The sequence below is a fragment of the Desmodus rotundus genome, chromosome 6 (genome assembly GCF_022682495.2).
Source record: "Desmodus rotundus isolate HL8 chromosome 6, HLdesRot8A.1, whole genome shotgun sequence".
Lineage (NCBI taxonomy): Eukaryota > Metazoa > Chordata > Mammalia > Chiroptera > Phyllostomidae > Desmodus > Desmodus rotundus.
Genome location: NC_071392.1, coordinates 116,903,435 through 116,918,887, shown reverse-complemented (window position 1 = coordinate 116,918,887; position 15,453 = coordinate 116,903,435). Strand labels below are relative to the sequence as shown.

At 47.6% G+C, this 15,453-nt stretch overlaps 1 protein-coding gene across 2 annotated transcripts; it reads left to right on the top strand.

The window, feature by feature from the left end:
- Positions 1–6,895: 6,895 nt before the first annotated feature.
- On the top strand, positions 6,896–15,157 carry SNRPB (small nuclear ribonucleoprotein polypeptides B and B1). Of its 2 annotated transcripts, none has more exons than XM_024559381.4 (7): positions 6,896–7,013; positions 9,149–9,300; positions 11,105–11,216; positions 12,434–12,586; positions 13,081–13,219; positions 13,539–13,664; positions 15,011–15,157. In XM_024559381.4, the coding sequence occupies exons 1-7, from the start codon at positions 7,011–7,013 to the stop codon at positions 15,046–15,048; spliced, it is 723 nt and encodes a 240-aa protein (XP_024415149.1). In that variant the 5' UTR covers positions 6,896–7,010; the 3' UTR covers positions 15,049–15,157. The 2 variants fall into 2 exon arrangements, with proteins under 2 accessions (XP_024415149.1, XP_024415150.1); XM_024559382.4 differs by having other exon boundaries at positions 14,839–15,157.
- The last annotated feature ends 296 nt before the right edge of the window (positions 15,158–15,453 follow it).

Sequence of the window (15,453 nt, the reverse complement as noted above, 5' to 3'; positions counted from 1 at the left end):
GTGGAGTTTGCCAGGTCCACACATTTGACATCGGGCTTTGAAAATGAGGAAAAACACAGCATGGTTTTAACACCCTGTCAAAGGAGGGGCAGTGAAGGAGTCCCTGGCTCCAAGGCCTCTACTCCCTCAGCCCTGCAGTCACCTCTCCCGTGGGTCATGGGTCAGCTCGGGTGAGGAAAAGGTGTCAGCACCATAACGTAGGCCCCCACCCTTTTCCCTCACGGTCCTTTGCCAGAACTACTCCTGTAACATCAACACTTTGCTTCTGGTCAGACCTGGAAGCCACAGAGGGAAAGTGTACATGGGTATGGAATCTCTAGGGTTTGAAGAGTGATGTGATAGGCCCTTTGCCTTCCAGACGAGCCCAAGGCCCTTCCCCATGTCCTGCTATTGGGAGAGAAAAATGCCAAGATAACCAGCACCTTCCTTTAAACAAAAAGGTATACCCTCTTTGTTAATTTTAATCTAGATGTCATTTTGGAGAATAACCAAGCACACAACTGCCCTTTAATTAAAGAGAGTTAGTTGGGATAGGTTGAAACATGGCATTCTAGATACTTAAAAAAAAAAAAAAAAAAAAGAAACAAGATTCCTAGAATTCCATCCACCAGCGTTCTGAAGAGGATAAGAGAATTCCTTCTCTGAGGACTGGGAAATCTCACAAAGCCAGGTTACACTCAGGGACAGGTTTGGCCCTCAACTGCTGCTGATGGAGACCACAGGAATGGGTCCCAGCTCACCGGCGCCACGGCGGACTTGTGTCTGCAAAACCGTCCCTGCTGCTGGTCATCACTTCCCCTTTTCCCGACCTTTCACATCCTCTGGGGGTTTTAATGCTATTTATAATAGTTTTTGTCTGAGCTGTCTCTGTTCAGTGTCTGTCCTAATAACTAAAAGCAGGGCCCGAGCCTTTCCCTACAGCTGGGAGACACTGCCGTGAACAGAGACTTACTCGTCTTTTGAGAGAGGGGCCCAACCTGTAAAAATCTTAGTGTAAATAAACTGCAGCATTGGAGGTGTGTCTGATTAATAAAATTGTGAAAACACTTCAGATTTTCTGCCAACACATTAGCACAGGAATTACCTGGGGGTTGAAGACCTGGAAGAGATGATGCAGGGAAACAGAGAAGAATTAGGAGAAAGATAAGATGTGATGAACAGCTCTGAGACCAGGACAGATTTGGGAAGTCAGAAGTGTGGTTGTGGCCCAGACAAAACATCCAGGACAGTTCTGGAGACAGTAACGTGGACTGACTGGGAAGACAGATGTGTCGCAGGGCTTGTTTCCAAAGTACCAGTGATTGCCTGGATGTAGAAGGTAGAGGAGAACTTAAAAGGATGCCCACAGACACAGCTTTCCAACAGTAGAAACATTTGCTAAAGGTAAAAAGTTCTCATCACCCCAAGAATCCAAGCAGAAAGCCAGCATCATCTTACCTGTTCATCGCAAGCAGAGTTCCTTCTCTGGAGGGTAGGTTGAACCGCTATCCTCTTTCCCCACCGAGGTCAATACACTGTCTCAGATCCAAATGCACTTTTTGTTGCCTGATCTGTGAACGTGGTCCTTTAAATTCTTATCCTTTGCCAGCTGGCATGAGGTTTATCGGTACTGGGCTCTGGAGCAACACTGCAGAGGACAGGGTCTTCCTTCCTGGTCCAGGTGGCTCTTTCACCAGGCTTCTGAAGAGTAAGTTCCCTTTTCCCCCAACTCCTCCGCCAGGGCAGTTTCTCCATGCTAAATGCCTGCAGGACACAGCTGCCTCCACTGACTGGCTGTCTTGTGTTTTCTTCAGCTGTCCGCTCAGGCAGTGGCGGTTTAGTCAGGAGCCCAAACAGCACAGGCCACTGTGTCCGCACCCTCTCCTCATCTCCACGGACGGGCATACAGTCTGGGGCTCCACTGGACTGGCTTCTTGACAAGCAGATCACCTGACTTTTCATTGCGTGCAGAAGCCCAGAACTCCCCAGCCCCTGTCTTCGGCTCCACGTGCATGCACACCAGGGCCCCACCTTAGCCGCCCCAGCCCAAGCTGCACAGAAAAGCACACTAGGCCCTTGCAGCTTTCCAGGCTCTGTTTCCAGCAGTGCCTGTAGTGGTGCTCTGACTTTCCTGCTCACCTGCCCATCAGCCCCGCCTCACTTGTGCCTCACAGGTTTGCTCCATGCAGCCCTTCGGATGCAGATACTGCGAGGTCCATGTTCGGTATCAATAGCAACGTCTTGGTTCTCTGTCCCCATCCAGCTCCCTCTGTGTACCTGCCTACCACCTTTGGCTGGCCTGCATTCCAGAGGGTTATTCCTGCTTGCCAGCTCTGGCCTGTGCAACCCCCCACCCCCACCCCAACTTCTCCACCATCAGTGGGCTGCAACCACACCTCCAATGAGGGCTGAACCCCATCCTTGGGGAAGGAACCCTTCTTCCATGTTGATTCTTCCTTAGGAACTCTCCCTTGGCTGAGAGTTTTCCTTCAATAGTAGTTTTTCCCCCATCACTGTATAATAATTCTTTATGTTAAATTTCCCATTTGAATTACTGTGTGGTTTCGGTCTCCTCACTGGACCTAGACTGACGCAGATGTGAATTGTGCGTGTAGTTTTTATATGAGGGCAAAGACACAAACTTTTGATGGCATTACTCAGTGAACCCATAAGCCGAAGAAATAATGCTAGTCAAAGTTATCATTAACACTAGTGGGGCTCTGGCCCTGAACCCAAACACAAAAATTTAATGGTCTAGAATTAGACCATTAAAAAATTAAAAATTTGGGGCTGGCAAATTAGAGCCTGAAGGCCAAATCTGGCCTGTTACCTGTTTTTCTGTAAGGTTGCAAGCTAAGAATGGTTTTTATATTTTAAATGGTTGAAAATAGTCAAAAGAAGAATGTTTTGTGACACATGTCCGTGTCCATAAGTAAAGTTTTATTGTAACACGGCCCCACATTTGTTATGTGTTGTTTATAACTGCTTTCGTGGTACCGTGGTTGAGTTGAGTAACTGAGTCAGAGACCATATGGCCCATAAACCCTAAAATACTGTCTGACCCTTAACAGAAAAAGTTGGCCGATCCTTGATCTATACTAGTGATTTGCAACCTGTGTGCCATGAGAAGCTTTAAAACATGCAGTATCTGACTACTTAGGGTCACTGACTTCTTTTTCTCTTAGATTGCCAAATTAAAAAAAAAAATGATGACAGCCAACACAACAATAGCCATCCTGTAGGAATGAACAAAAATTATCCCTATTTTTGTCAGAGCAGCAACATTTTAGTAATTAGTTTATGTGTGCCATCGGATGAAAAAGGATGAAAATCGCTGATCTGGACTGAACCTTGGGGCCACTATACTGAAGGCCCAGTGAGTAGCCCACTTAACCCTGTGTTCTGGAATTCATGACCGCTTTTTTTTCGTATTTGTAGAAACTGACAAGGTGATTCTAAAATTTATATGAAATTGCAAGGGGTCTGGAATGCCAAAACAATCTTGTAAAAAAAAATGAATTAGGGGAACTCACATTTTCTGATTTCCAAAGCTACTACAAAGCGGTGGTACTGACAGAGGGATAGATGTACAGATCCATGGAAAGACAGAGAAGTCAGAAATAAAACCTTGTGTCCATGGTCAACTGATTTCCACGAGGGTGCCAAGACCATTCAATGGGGAAAGAGTAGTTTTTTCAACAAATGGCACTGGGGCAACTGGATATTTACCTGCCAAAGAATAAAGTCTAACCCTTACCTTATGCCATCTGTAAAAATGAACTAAAAATGTATCAGGGGGGTCAAACTCATTTTCACCAGGGGCCACATCAGTCTCACAGTTGCCTTCAAAGGGCCGAATGTAATTTTAGGACTGTATACATGTAACTACTCCTTAACACTTAAGCGAGAGCTTGGGGCTGCTGCTGGGTAGAAACAAGGTGCTGGGCTGGATAAAACAAGGTGCTGGGCTGGATAAAACAAGGTGGAGGGCCGGATTCAGCCTGCAGGCCTTGTGTTTGCCACCTGTGATCTAAATGTAAGAAACTAAAACTATAAAAAAACTCTGAGAAGAAGAAAACATAGGGCCACATCTTCATGCTCTTGGGTTTGGCAAAGGATTAAATACGCCACCAAAAGCATGAGCAAAAAAAGGAGATAAACTGGACTTCATCAAAATTAAAACCCATTGTGCAGGACACTATCGAGAAGGTGGCATATCCTCACACTGTGTTGATAGACAACCCACAGAATGAGAGAAAATGTTTTTAAGTTGTATCTGATATGGGACTTGTATCTAGAACACATAAAAAACTCTTACAACTCAGTAAGAAAAGCAAATAACCCAAGGATGATACACAGGTGGCCAATAAGTACATGCAAAGATGCTCAGCATCATTAGTCGTCAGGGAAATGCAAATCCAAACCACAATGCAATAAATACCAGGTTCAGACCCTAGGATGGCTCAATCCAGATCACTTAGTAACTAGGGTCAGTGAAGAAGTGGAGAAATCAGGACCCTCACAGACCGATGGTGGAAATGGTCCTGCAGTTCCTCAAACAACTAAACGGAATTACCATATAACCCAGCGATTCCACTCCTAGGTGTGTATGTACACGAGAGAAATGAAAGCCTATGTCAGCATGAAAACTTGCACACAAATGTTTAATGCAGCATTATTCATAATAGCCAAAGGGTGGGAACAACTTAATGTCTTATTCACTGATGAATGGATAAACAAGAGTGGTATATCCATACAATGAAATATTATTCAGCCACAAAGAAAGAAATGAAGTACTGCTATGTGCCACAATGTGGATGAACCTTGAAAACATGCTAACTGAGGGGGGCGGGGTAGGTGGGTGGAGGTGGAAGAGGATATGAGGGTTTAAATGGTAATGGGAAAACAATAAAATAAAATAAAAATTTAAAAATATGCTAAGTGAAGTAAGGCGGTCACTAAAGACCATGTACTGTATGAATTCCTTTGTGAGAAATGTCCAAATGTGCTTCATTCGGGTCTTTGTTCCCATGCACTCCTTAGAGAGGCTTTCCGCGATCATCCGGCCAAAGTTACAACCCGTCACTCCCAGCCCCTCTGCCCTACTTTTTCTCTCTTCCACAAATCACTCTGTTACTTTCTAACCTATTCATCTGGTTTATTGTCTGTCTTTCTCACTAGAACATAAACTCCTCCAGGGATGGGAGTTTGTAGCTCAGTAACAGTGCATGGCTTTACTAGGTACTAAATACATTTTAAAATGTGTGCAAGAGTGACTTGTTAGGAGGCAGGGTCACTTGGGAGCAGCTGAGGAATCAGATGGCACTGTATTCCTGTTTTTGCCACCTCGAGCAAGATAATTTGTCTCTTTGAGACTCCATCTCATCCTCTACAGATCAACGGAAATGGGACGACATAACGTACATTTTAGGGTAGAGTGAGGATGAAATCGCGAAGCCCCGAGGTGGAAGCTTTCCTTGCTAGGTTTGAGGAGCAACAAGGAGACTAGTATGACTGGAGGAGGATGAATGAGGGGAATGGGGAAGGAGATGAGGTTGGAAAGGGTTGCAGGGCTGGATTTTATTCCACAGGTGCTGGGAAGTTATGGAGAAGTGGAGAGCAGGGCAATGACGCCGTCTGATATGAACCCACCACACTGTAGAAGGATCCCTCTGGCTGCTGCGAGTGCCAGGGAGGAAGCAAACAGAGGGGCTCATGCAATTATCCAAGATAGAGGTGAGCGTGGCTGGGCCTAGATCGGTAGTAGAGGGGTAGGTGACAACAGTCAGATCTAAGACATTTCGAAGGTGAGGATTTGCTGGCTGATTGTGACATGGGAGAGAAAGGGAGGGGTCAAAGATGCTGCCAAATTTGCCATTTTGATTTTTGACCTGAGAAACTTCTGAGATGGGGAACACTGCTAAGAAGTGGTTCTGGGAAGAAGAGTGAATAGAATAAAAGATGTAGTTTTGCCCTGGCCAAGTCGCTCAGTAGGTTAGAACATTGTCTTGATACACCACGGTTGTGGGTTTGATACCTGGTCGGGCACACACAAGAATCAACCAAGGAATGAATGAATAAGTGGAACAACAAACTCTCTCTCTCTCTGTCCCTCCCCCCTAAAAATCAATCCATAGAAAATTTTTAAAAATCACATGTATTAAAAAAATTAATTTGCATTGTTAAATTTAGTATGCCTAGTAGCCATTCACGCAGGCGGCTGGATATTAAAACCAAAAGTTAAAGGAAGCCCAGGGTTTAAAGGAATAAACTTGAAAAACCTGAGCATGTAGTAGCATTCAAAAGTCACAGAACTGGATGGATGGATTGGGAAATACTCATTCAAATATTTATTAAGCTGTTGTTTTGTGCTAAGCAGTTTCTAGACACTTACAGCAATGAACAATACACAAAAATCCAGCTGTTGGAACTTACATTCTAATGGGGAGGGATAACAAAATAACAAAAACATATAGCATGCTAGCTATTAATGTTAAAGAGAAAGGGAAGGTTGCAGTTTTAAACAGGATGGCCAGGGAAGTAAGTCCTCAGTGGGAAAATGTTGAGTCTTGAAGGTAAGGGCAAGAGCGGTGCACAGACCTCGACGACTAAAATTCCCGGCAGAGGCAACAGCAAATGCGTACCTGCTGAGGCAGGAGCACGTCGAGCAAGTTCACCGATAAACTGGGACAGTGGCTGTCCCTGATAGAGCCGGGGTGGAGTGGCGGGAGTTGTGGACCTGGAGTTAATAGGCCGGGGCTGGGGCGGGTAGGGGCCCAAGGCGAGTGAAGAAGAACAGCTCGGGTGAACTGTAGTTTGATTTAACTCCCTCCCCCAAGCCCCGCCCCACTGTGAGTACAACCAGTTAACAGGCTACGGCCCGGCTCCGGGACCGGAAGTAGCTTCCACCCGGCACCATTTTGCCCGCGGCCGCATTTCCGGCAACAGTCGCGGGAAGTGGGCTGCTGGAGGGCGGCTAGGCCTAAGCGCAGGCGAATCCGGCGGGAATCGGAGCCATCAAAACCGCCACCATGGTGAGAAGACCTAGACAGGCGGCGCGGGCGCTTCCTAGTCTGTTGTGGAGGGAGCGGCCGCGACTGATTGGGGAGGAAGCCGTGATTGGCCGCTAGTGGCGATGAAGGCCGGCACTGCGGCCGCTCCGTCCCGGCGGGAAAGACCCGAACCTTGAGGTTCGGCGAGTTGGGGGAGGGGAAGCTGGAACTGTGGGACGGAGGCCCCGGTCGTTCGGTGGGGGCGAGGGTGGAACCGTGGGGTTCCTCGCTGCTGTTGCCGCAGTACTTGGGATCCTGTAGCCACTACGTAAACTTTTGCAGAAGAAATGTGTGTCTGTATTTTGAGAGCAGGCGCTAGAGCCGCAGGAGGACTAAGGAAGGGGGTGAGTGCCTAAGAAGGATATGGGGCACCGGGTGGAAGGGCTTCTGGCCAAAACCGGAGAATATTCTTGGGTTTAGTAGATGGCGAGGAGGGAGCGGGAGGGTGAATGAGACTGTTAGGAGGGAGAGTTGAACTTCTTCAGCATATCTGTATGAATGCCTGACTCTTTAGGAGTTGGGGTTATCCTATGAAATGTGTCCTTTATTCACCGAGTTCACTTTCGAGTTGGGGACATAATTCAGAGTTGTAATTCAGCATTAAGTAAAAGTAATGGTGCGGAGGGAGGTGGGGGAAGAATGCTTTCGGGAGTAGAGATCCGAAGGATGCGAGAGCGAAGCATTGAAAGTTCTGGAAGGGGACAGGGAGGAAGAGGTGGAAGACGAGATGGGAAGAACTGGCAGGAGCCTGGTTACTCAATGCCTTACATGCTTCTTAATCGTGCTGGTGATGAGGCCTGTCATTGAAGGATTTCAGCCCTCAAAATGACATGGGCTTTGTGTTTGGAAAGGTCACTTTGTTCTGTAGGTGCTATGTGTTGGGTGAAGTGAAAGCAGGTAAACCAGTCACGTATTGTTTGGGGAATTGGTTAGAAGCCTAGGCATTGGATTCAGGCTGATTAGGTTCCAACACAGCTTCCTGACCCTGAGACAGGGCAAGCTACTTCATGTCTCCTGGCTTCAGTGGCCTCATCTGTAAAATAGCAAAAATAAGGGAGCTGATTTTGAGAACTAAATGACATATACAGTGAACACCGGTAAGGGTTGGCTATTACTGGGTGGACCAAAAAATGTTGCCGTGAAGGTCGAGGTCTGTGTGGCCAGCTGTGTGATAGATCACAAGGCAGTTGAGAGTCATCCCACGTAACCTGGGTCCCAGGGTGCAGTTCAAGGTTCTGATTCACACGTGGATGTTCAGAAACCTGTTCTTGTCCAAGCTCACAGATGAACAGCACACACAGGTCTGGCCCATAGAAGGCCCTTGGATGAGTGGATGAGTGGAGCGCCAGTCGGATTGATGGGAGGCTGATGCACAGGCCAAATGCCGGGTCCTTTATTTCTACAGAGAAATGTAACTGCCCAGGGCACCCGACAGTTCACACTGTGCTGACTCCATGGTCTGTTTGAGCAAAGACACATTGCAAGCCAGACTGTGAAGCAGAAGAGGTGGTTGGGTTAATTAAGAAGTATATTAAGTCATGTATTCTTAAAGATCGTTGTGTGTTCAAACTGATGAGCACCCTGGCCACAAGCAAGTTTCCCTCCGGAAGGCAGCCTTGGAGGCACTCACACGTTCTCCATTGGGGGATTACACTCTCACCTCCAGGGTCGTCAGCTCCTTTCTGATCAGCTTCTGATTGATTGGCTTTTTAGTGCCAGTCCCATTCCACCTCCTTTACTCAGTCCCTTTAACGAGGTGTGGGTGTTGTACAGCACCGGAGTCCACTGGTAATCTTCACGATGGCAGCTGGCTGATCTCTGCTATGGATGGATGGGTTGGATTAGTTTGGAGACATCCTACAAGCTCATCCCTGAAACGTACCCTGCCTAGACAAAGGCAGTTGTAATGTGCGATGATTTGAAGGGAAAGCGGGGGAAACAGTAGTGGGCGGAGGTAAGGGCTGAACACAGGCTGACATGGCAGAATTCCTGGGGAAAGGGCTGGCAGTACTGAGCCAGACACATGGGGAAGAAGGCCGCGGCAGAAGTTTTTAGGAAGAACTGAAGGGTATGTGATTATACACGAGCTGAATCTCCTCCCTGCTGATCTCTTGCAGACTGTGGGTAAGAGCAGCAAGATGCTGCAGCACATCGACTACAGGATGAGGTGCATCCTGCAAGACGGCCGGATCTTCATCGGCACCTTCAAGGCTTTCGACAAGCACATGAATTTGATTCTGTGTGATTGTGACGAATTCAGGAAGATCAAGTGAGGAGTGGGCCGTGTGGGGAGGGACTTGGGTCGGGAGGAGTAGATTGGGTGGGTGGTCCAAGTGGTAGGTGGTGATGTAGGTAGCTGCTTCTTGTCGGTTTGCTCTCCCTGTTGTAGAGGGCAGATTTAAATGGTGACATTGGACTCTTAAGAAATCTCCTTGCTTGGCCCAGCAAGCCTTGCTCTGTAGTTCTAGCAGGTTACAAGTTGTAAGGAGGGCTGCTAGGCTTTTTGTTTCTCTTACTTTCTTGTGCCCCTGGGTACTGGGGTAAAGGGCTCTCCTGTTTTCCCCACAGGTGTGTGAGGGGGGAGAGCTTGATTTTCTGGCCTCATTGCCTATTTGTAAAGCTGTAGCCTAAAGGGCTCTCCCATTGCAGCCTGGTCTGAAACTGCTTTAAGAAGCCTCTGACCCTCTTCAGGGTAAGTGCTCAGCTCCCTCTGTGGGTTTGGGGCCAGTGATTTTTCTTGGCATTCATAGAAACAGTTGGACTTCTTTTCTACTTTCCCACAGTTCCCTAAGTATTGCATAACTCCCTTATATTAAGACTCACAGATCTTAAGTTTTTGGCCTACTAAACCATGTGGTCTAGTTTTTTGTCCTATTTTTACATTTAAGGCATCTTGAGGCCCAAAGAGGTTCTGTGATTTCCATGCTCATCCAGTTGTCTTTTGCCCCGTGCCTTGCATGTTAGACGTTGTCGGCAGCTGTGAATTCCCTTGATTCCCTCAGGCTGTGGTGTCTTTGCGGCAGGAGGTTAGAAGTACAGGGCACAAGGTGTGTTGGGGCGGCTGCGCACCCGGTGTGCACGTTGGAGCAGGGCGGCAGAGCGGCGTAGAACCGTTCCAGACGGTTCTCTCTGTTGTACAAAGGAAACTAATTTTAGTCTGATAATAGAAGAAGTGTTCACTAGAGTATACTTTTTAAAAACACAGAAAAATACATGAGAAAAAGGTTAAAATGCCCAGAAGGGATTTTTAAAGATTGTAAAAGGGCAGTATGTACTTTTATTTAAAAATTAAACACAGATAAGCCAAAAAGGGGAAAAAATGTCCATTCACAGAAAATTGGTTACTTTAATATAAAATAGCCTTAAAATGAAACCTTTAAGTTCGTTTTTAAATTCAGGTATGGTCTTTTTTCTTTCCTTTGTTTTTAGAATACTGGTTTGGGTTTTTCTTCCCTTCCCCATCTTCTTGTAGTTTATTTGTCCAGCGTGCACTCATGTTTCGTTCACCCTTTTATGGCTGTGGCTGTTAGGAGGTCTTTGTGCCTGTGCTCTGGGGACAGGTGCAGTTCTGTGTAGTCGACTCTTACTTTTCCTTTATGGTTTCTATTTCTGGTGTGAAGCGAGGGACGGAGTGGTAGGCCTGTGGGGTTGAATTGTTTCTGGAAGGAACCCACTTGTAAGTGGGGTGAGTGGGGTTCACTTGACCTGAGGAATTGTTTTGGTTCCCTTCTGACACTGGCAAGACCATAAGCCAAGGGGAGGGGACAGAGTGATAGCAGAGAATACTGCGGAAGGGTAACTTGACGGTTGCTGCTGAGTGACATTGAGCCAGCCTGGGCTCTCTGGACCGTTGTCCTGCCTCTTGTTCTGCGCGTCCTCCCGGCATGGGAAACAACCACTTGGGGCCAGCCTGTGAGGACTGTCTAGAGGAGCTGTCTTAGGGAAAGTTCATGTACCGCTTGTCAGGAGAAAGAGTGTAAGACAAATCTTGGAGGCCTTCAGGTAGGTGAACATGAACTTCACCCTCTGTCTAATACTTGCTTTTTTGTTTCTTCTCCTAAACCTGTCTGCAGGCCAAAGAACTCAAAACAAGCAGAGAGAGAAGAGAAGAGAGTCCTTGGTCTGGTGCTTCTTCGAGGGGAGAACCTGGTCTCAATGACCGTAGAGGGGCCGCCCCCCAAAGATGTAAGTCAGAGCAGGGTGCCAGGGCAGGGCTGTTATTGAGCTTATGCTGTGTGCCAAGCACTTAAGCTTTTTTTTTTGAAGATTTTATTTACTTACTTTTAGAGAGATGGGAGGGGAGGGAGAAAGAGAGGGAGAGGAACATCAACGTGCGAGAGCTACATCAGTTAGTTGCCTCTCGCGCACAATGAACTGGGGACCTGGCCCGCAGCCCCAGCCTGCGTCCTGACCAGGGACCCACAGGCAGCCCGACGTCGCCCAGGCTGCTGGGCCGCCAGCCGCAGCGCACCGAGTGTTTTATTTAATCCTCGTGATCGTCTTTTCAGATAAATTACTCCTACTTTATAAATGAAAACTGGGTTTCAGTGACTTGCTCAGGGTATCACAGCTAGCAAGTGATGACATTGGCCCTTGGTCCCAGGCATTCTTGCTTCTATAAATGCCGTCCTGTCGATACATTGCAAAACAGGGCAGGCTCTAGAGAATTTAACCAAATTTGTTTACCCTTTTTCATTTTGACACATTTTTCATCAAAGGAGTACACTTTTTTTGTCTATATATATAGCTTTTAGTATTTAACACATAATATGCATGTAATATTTAGTTCTGCCTTTTCACTTAATGTAAACATTTTTCTGCTTGCTACAAGCTATGTTAATGAAATGACTACGATTGTCTCAAGTGAATACAAAGTAGTTATCATAGTCACTTCCTTATTTTTGGACTGCAGTTGAAGCTTTTTCCAATATAAATTCCTGCAAGGGATGTTACCGTATTTTTCGGTTCCAAGCATATTCATAAGTCTTGATATCTGTTTCCAGTGGAACTTACCACTCTGCCGTAGCTCGTTGCACACCGTCATGACCATGGCCACTTTCGTCGTGGCTCTGTCATTTGCAGATGAGGAAACAGTCCCCAGGTCATCAAGTGCTCTTGACTACCAGGCCCTTCTGAATTTGGTTTAATTCCCACAGGAATGCGTATAGGGGGTGGCGTTGTGGCACGTTTCTCTCAAGTTACCTTTAAGCTCTTCCAGCTTGCTGCAGGGGTGACAACGAGGCATGTAATCTTAGGTGAAGGAGTGATGGTGTTGCCACGTATAGTTGGAGAGTCGTTTTGATGCCCTGGAAGTCTGAGGGGCCCTCCAGGCAATGGCATTCCAGAGTATACGTGTGATTCTCCAGGCCACAGGCATTTTAGCATGTTTCTTTATTTTTCAGACTGGCATTGCCCGAGTGCCACTTGCTGGAGCTGCTGGGGGCCCCGGGATCGGCAGAGCTGCAGGCAGAGGAATCCCAGCTGGCGTCCCCATGCCCCAGGCCCCTGCGGGACTTGCTGGGCCAGTTCGTGGGGTTGGCGGGCCATCCCAACAGGTGAGTTGGTGAAGGGCACCAGTGTCCACCGGTTAAAATAAAGGATGGGGGGGGTCCACATCTGGGAAGAGCCCAGAGTGACCGACCTGTGACTGTCAGACCATCGGTGTTTCATGCACGGGGCTTTGTGTATGTGTTCCTGGAATCAGTTGGAAAGGAAAACTTGTCACTGTGAGTTACATTGATGGTATTAAAGTGGAGAGATTCGTGAAAGGCGTATCAGTCAACTGCACTGGAGCAAAGTGTTTCTGTGGTGACATTTGAGATAGACTCTCTTCTCTCTGATTTGCGTTGGGTATCCTCAGCTCAGGCTAGAAGGTTGGAGTTGGGCATTCAAACTTGATCTTCTCTGGAAGATAAGAGTAGGAAGTCTGATGCCATGAGTTGTAGCTTAGGAGATCTGGTGTTTGCTGTTTCTTTCCTGAGTTGGGGGGAGAGTGGGGCGCTGCATGGGATGTACTGTTTGGCGTAATTCTCTTCTTGTGTCCTCCTAGGTGATGACCCCACAGGGAAGAGGCACTGTTGCGGCTGCTGCAGCTGCTGCCACAGCCAGTATTGCAGGGGCCCCAACCCAGTACCCACCAGGCCGCGGGGGTCCTCCCCCACCAATAGGCCGAGGGGCACCCCCTCCAGGTGAGAAGCTCACAAGGAGACCATTGCTAATTGAGAAAATGTCCTGAGCTGGATTTATGATGAGACACACCCTGACTGAAACTGATGATGAGTTTTTATAGTTAAGCAGGATTACTCTGAAATCCAGCCTTACCGACCTGGAACGGTGGAACAGGAGCCACTGGGAGGCCCATGTCTTTGGCCCACGTCCCCGTTTGCTTGGGGATGCTGGGAGGGTGGGATGGTCCATCTGTCTCAGAACTTGGTGGGCAGCTTGGTGTGTTTTCTGCTAACTTTTGACAGATACTTGAGCTGTATTTTTGGGACTTTTCTCTTGCAGGCATGATGGGCCCACCTCCCGGTATGAGGCCTCCCATGGGTCCCCCAATGGGGATTCCCCCTGGACGAGGAACTCCGATGGGCATGCCCCCTCCAGGAATGCGGCCCCCTCCCCCAGGAATGCGAGGTACGTTCCCACAGCAGTCACTTTGACTTCCTTCCTAGAGCCTGTTTGGATGGGAAGCGAGGGAAGATTAGATTTTGACCATACCCTCTGGGCTTGCAGGCCTTAAGCCTAGGGAAGTGAACTTTTAGCAGACAGCTTAGTCCAGAAAGGAAAGGGGAAACAGCATTTCTTATGTTGACCTAACTCCTGCTTAGAGCAGTTAGAGCAGCCCTGCACCCAGGTACTTCTCAGCGTCCAGGGCAGGGTTCTCAGGGCACAGAACGGATGGGCTCCCAGGGTTCCCAGGGAGGGCCATGGACTTGTCTACGCTCTGGGTTGACAGTGGTCAGCGATTAAGAGAGGGCTCTGGGCTTGGCTGTGCTGTTTAGTATGTACAGTCGTACCTCGGTACTCGTCGTCTTCAGAACTCAGCAAACCCTGTACTCACTGCATTTTTGAGGAAGAAAAAAATGTTTTGACACTTGGCCCTTGCTCGGGACTTGTTACACTTGCTAAAACTTGTATGAGGCGTGGTGCCACACCGCAAAAGCAAATGATTCATTGTTCGGTGCTCATCAGTTTCAGCACTCATTATGAGTTCCGGAATGAATGAATGACAACTACTGAGGTACCACTGTATATCTTTTCTTTTTCTTTAAGATTTTATTTATTTTTAGAGAGGGGAAGGGAGGGAGAGAAGCATCAATATGTGGTTGCCTCTTGCGTGTCCCCTACTGGGGACCTGGCCCGCAGCCCAGGCATGTGCCCTGACTGGGAATCGAACCAGAGACTCTTTGGTTTGCAGGCCGGTGCTCAATCCACTGAGCCACACCAGCCAGGGCTCTTTTTAACTCCAGTTTAAGAAATGCTGGCATAGATCAGCCCTCATTTTACAGACAAGGAAACAGTCCCAGTGAGAGCTCAGTGTCGACTCCCAGACCAGTCTTTTCACCAAGCCATAGTGGCTTCTAAGATGTCTCGCAGCCATACTCGGTGACTCCTGTGTCTCTCTCTGGTCTGGGTTTCTGCTTTTGGGTTTTATAAGCATAGGAACCTAGTCAGCCCCACATCAGTCTCTGGTCAGCACATATGTCCCCTCGGATCGAGTGATACTGCAGGGAGCGGGAGGCCGGGACAGGGATGGGGGTTTGAGTTGCAGAGCAGGCACTGACTAAACTTCTTACTCTTACTTCAGGCCTTCTTTGACCCTTGGTCACAGAGTTATGAAAGTAGCTCCACAGAGGCCCGGGCCCGGTTCCCCGGAGCCACGTTACCACAGACCTGTTTGTTTGTTATGCCGTTGTTCTGGAGTCTCACCGTTATTCTGCAAGTCTTACTTCTTACGGATTGTCTGGTTTCCCTTACAGGCCCCCCTCCCCCGGGAATGCACCCACCAAGGCCCTAGACTCATCTTGGCCCTCCTCAGCTCCCTGCCTGTTTACCGAAAGACTGTACATAGTCCTTTTATTTCCTTGTGGCCTGTGAAACAAATTTATAATAAACTCTTAATAGCCTCTTGTGGATGCACCTGATGTTTCTGTTCATTTTTGGAAAAATCTTTGATAATATTCAGTGCTTAATTGAGTCAAGAAGAGATGTGTTGGAAAAATTGGCCCTAATCTTAGCTGATTGCCTTATAAAAATCTTTTTCTACACATTTGCAGAGATGTATTATACTACCTCATACCAAGAGAATTACAGAACTGAACTACAGTGAGACATTATAACCCATCTAACTGGCAAATTCCAGTTGAAATAAACACTTCATACACTGTTGGTGAGGGTTGGGACTTGGGGTGTCCTCTTTGGA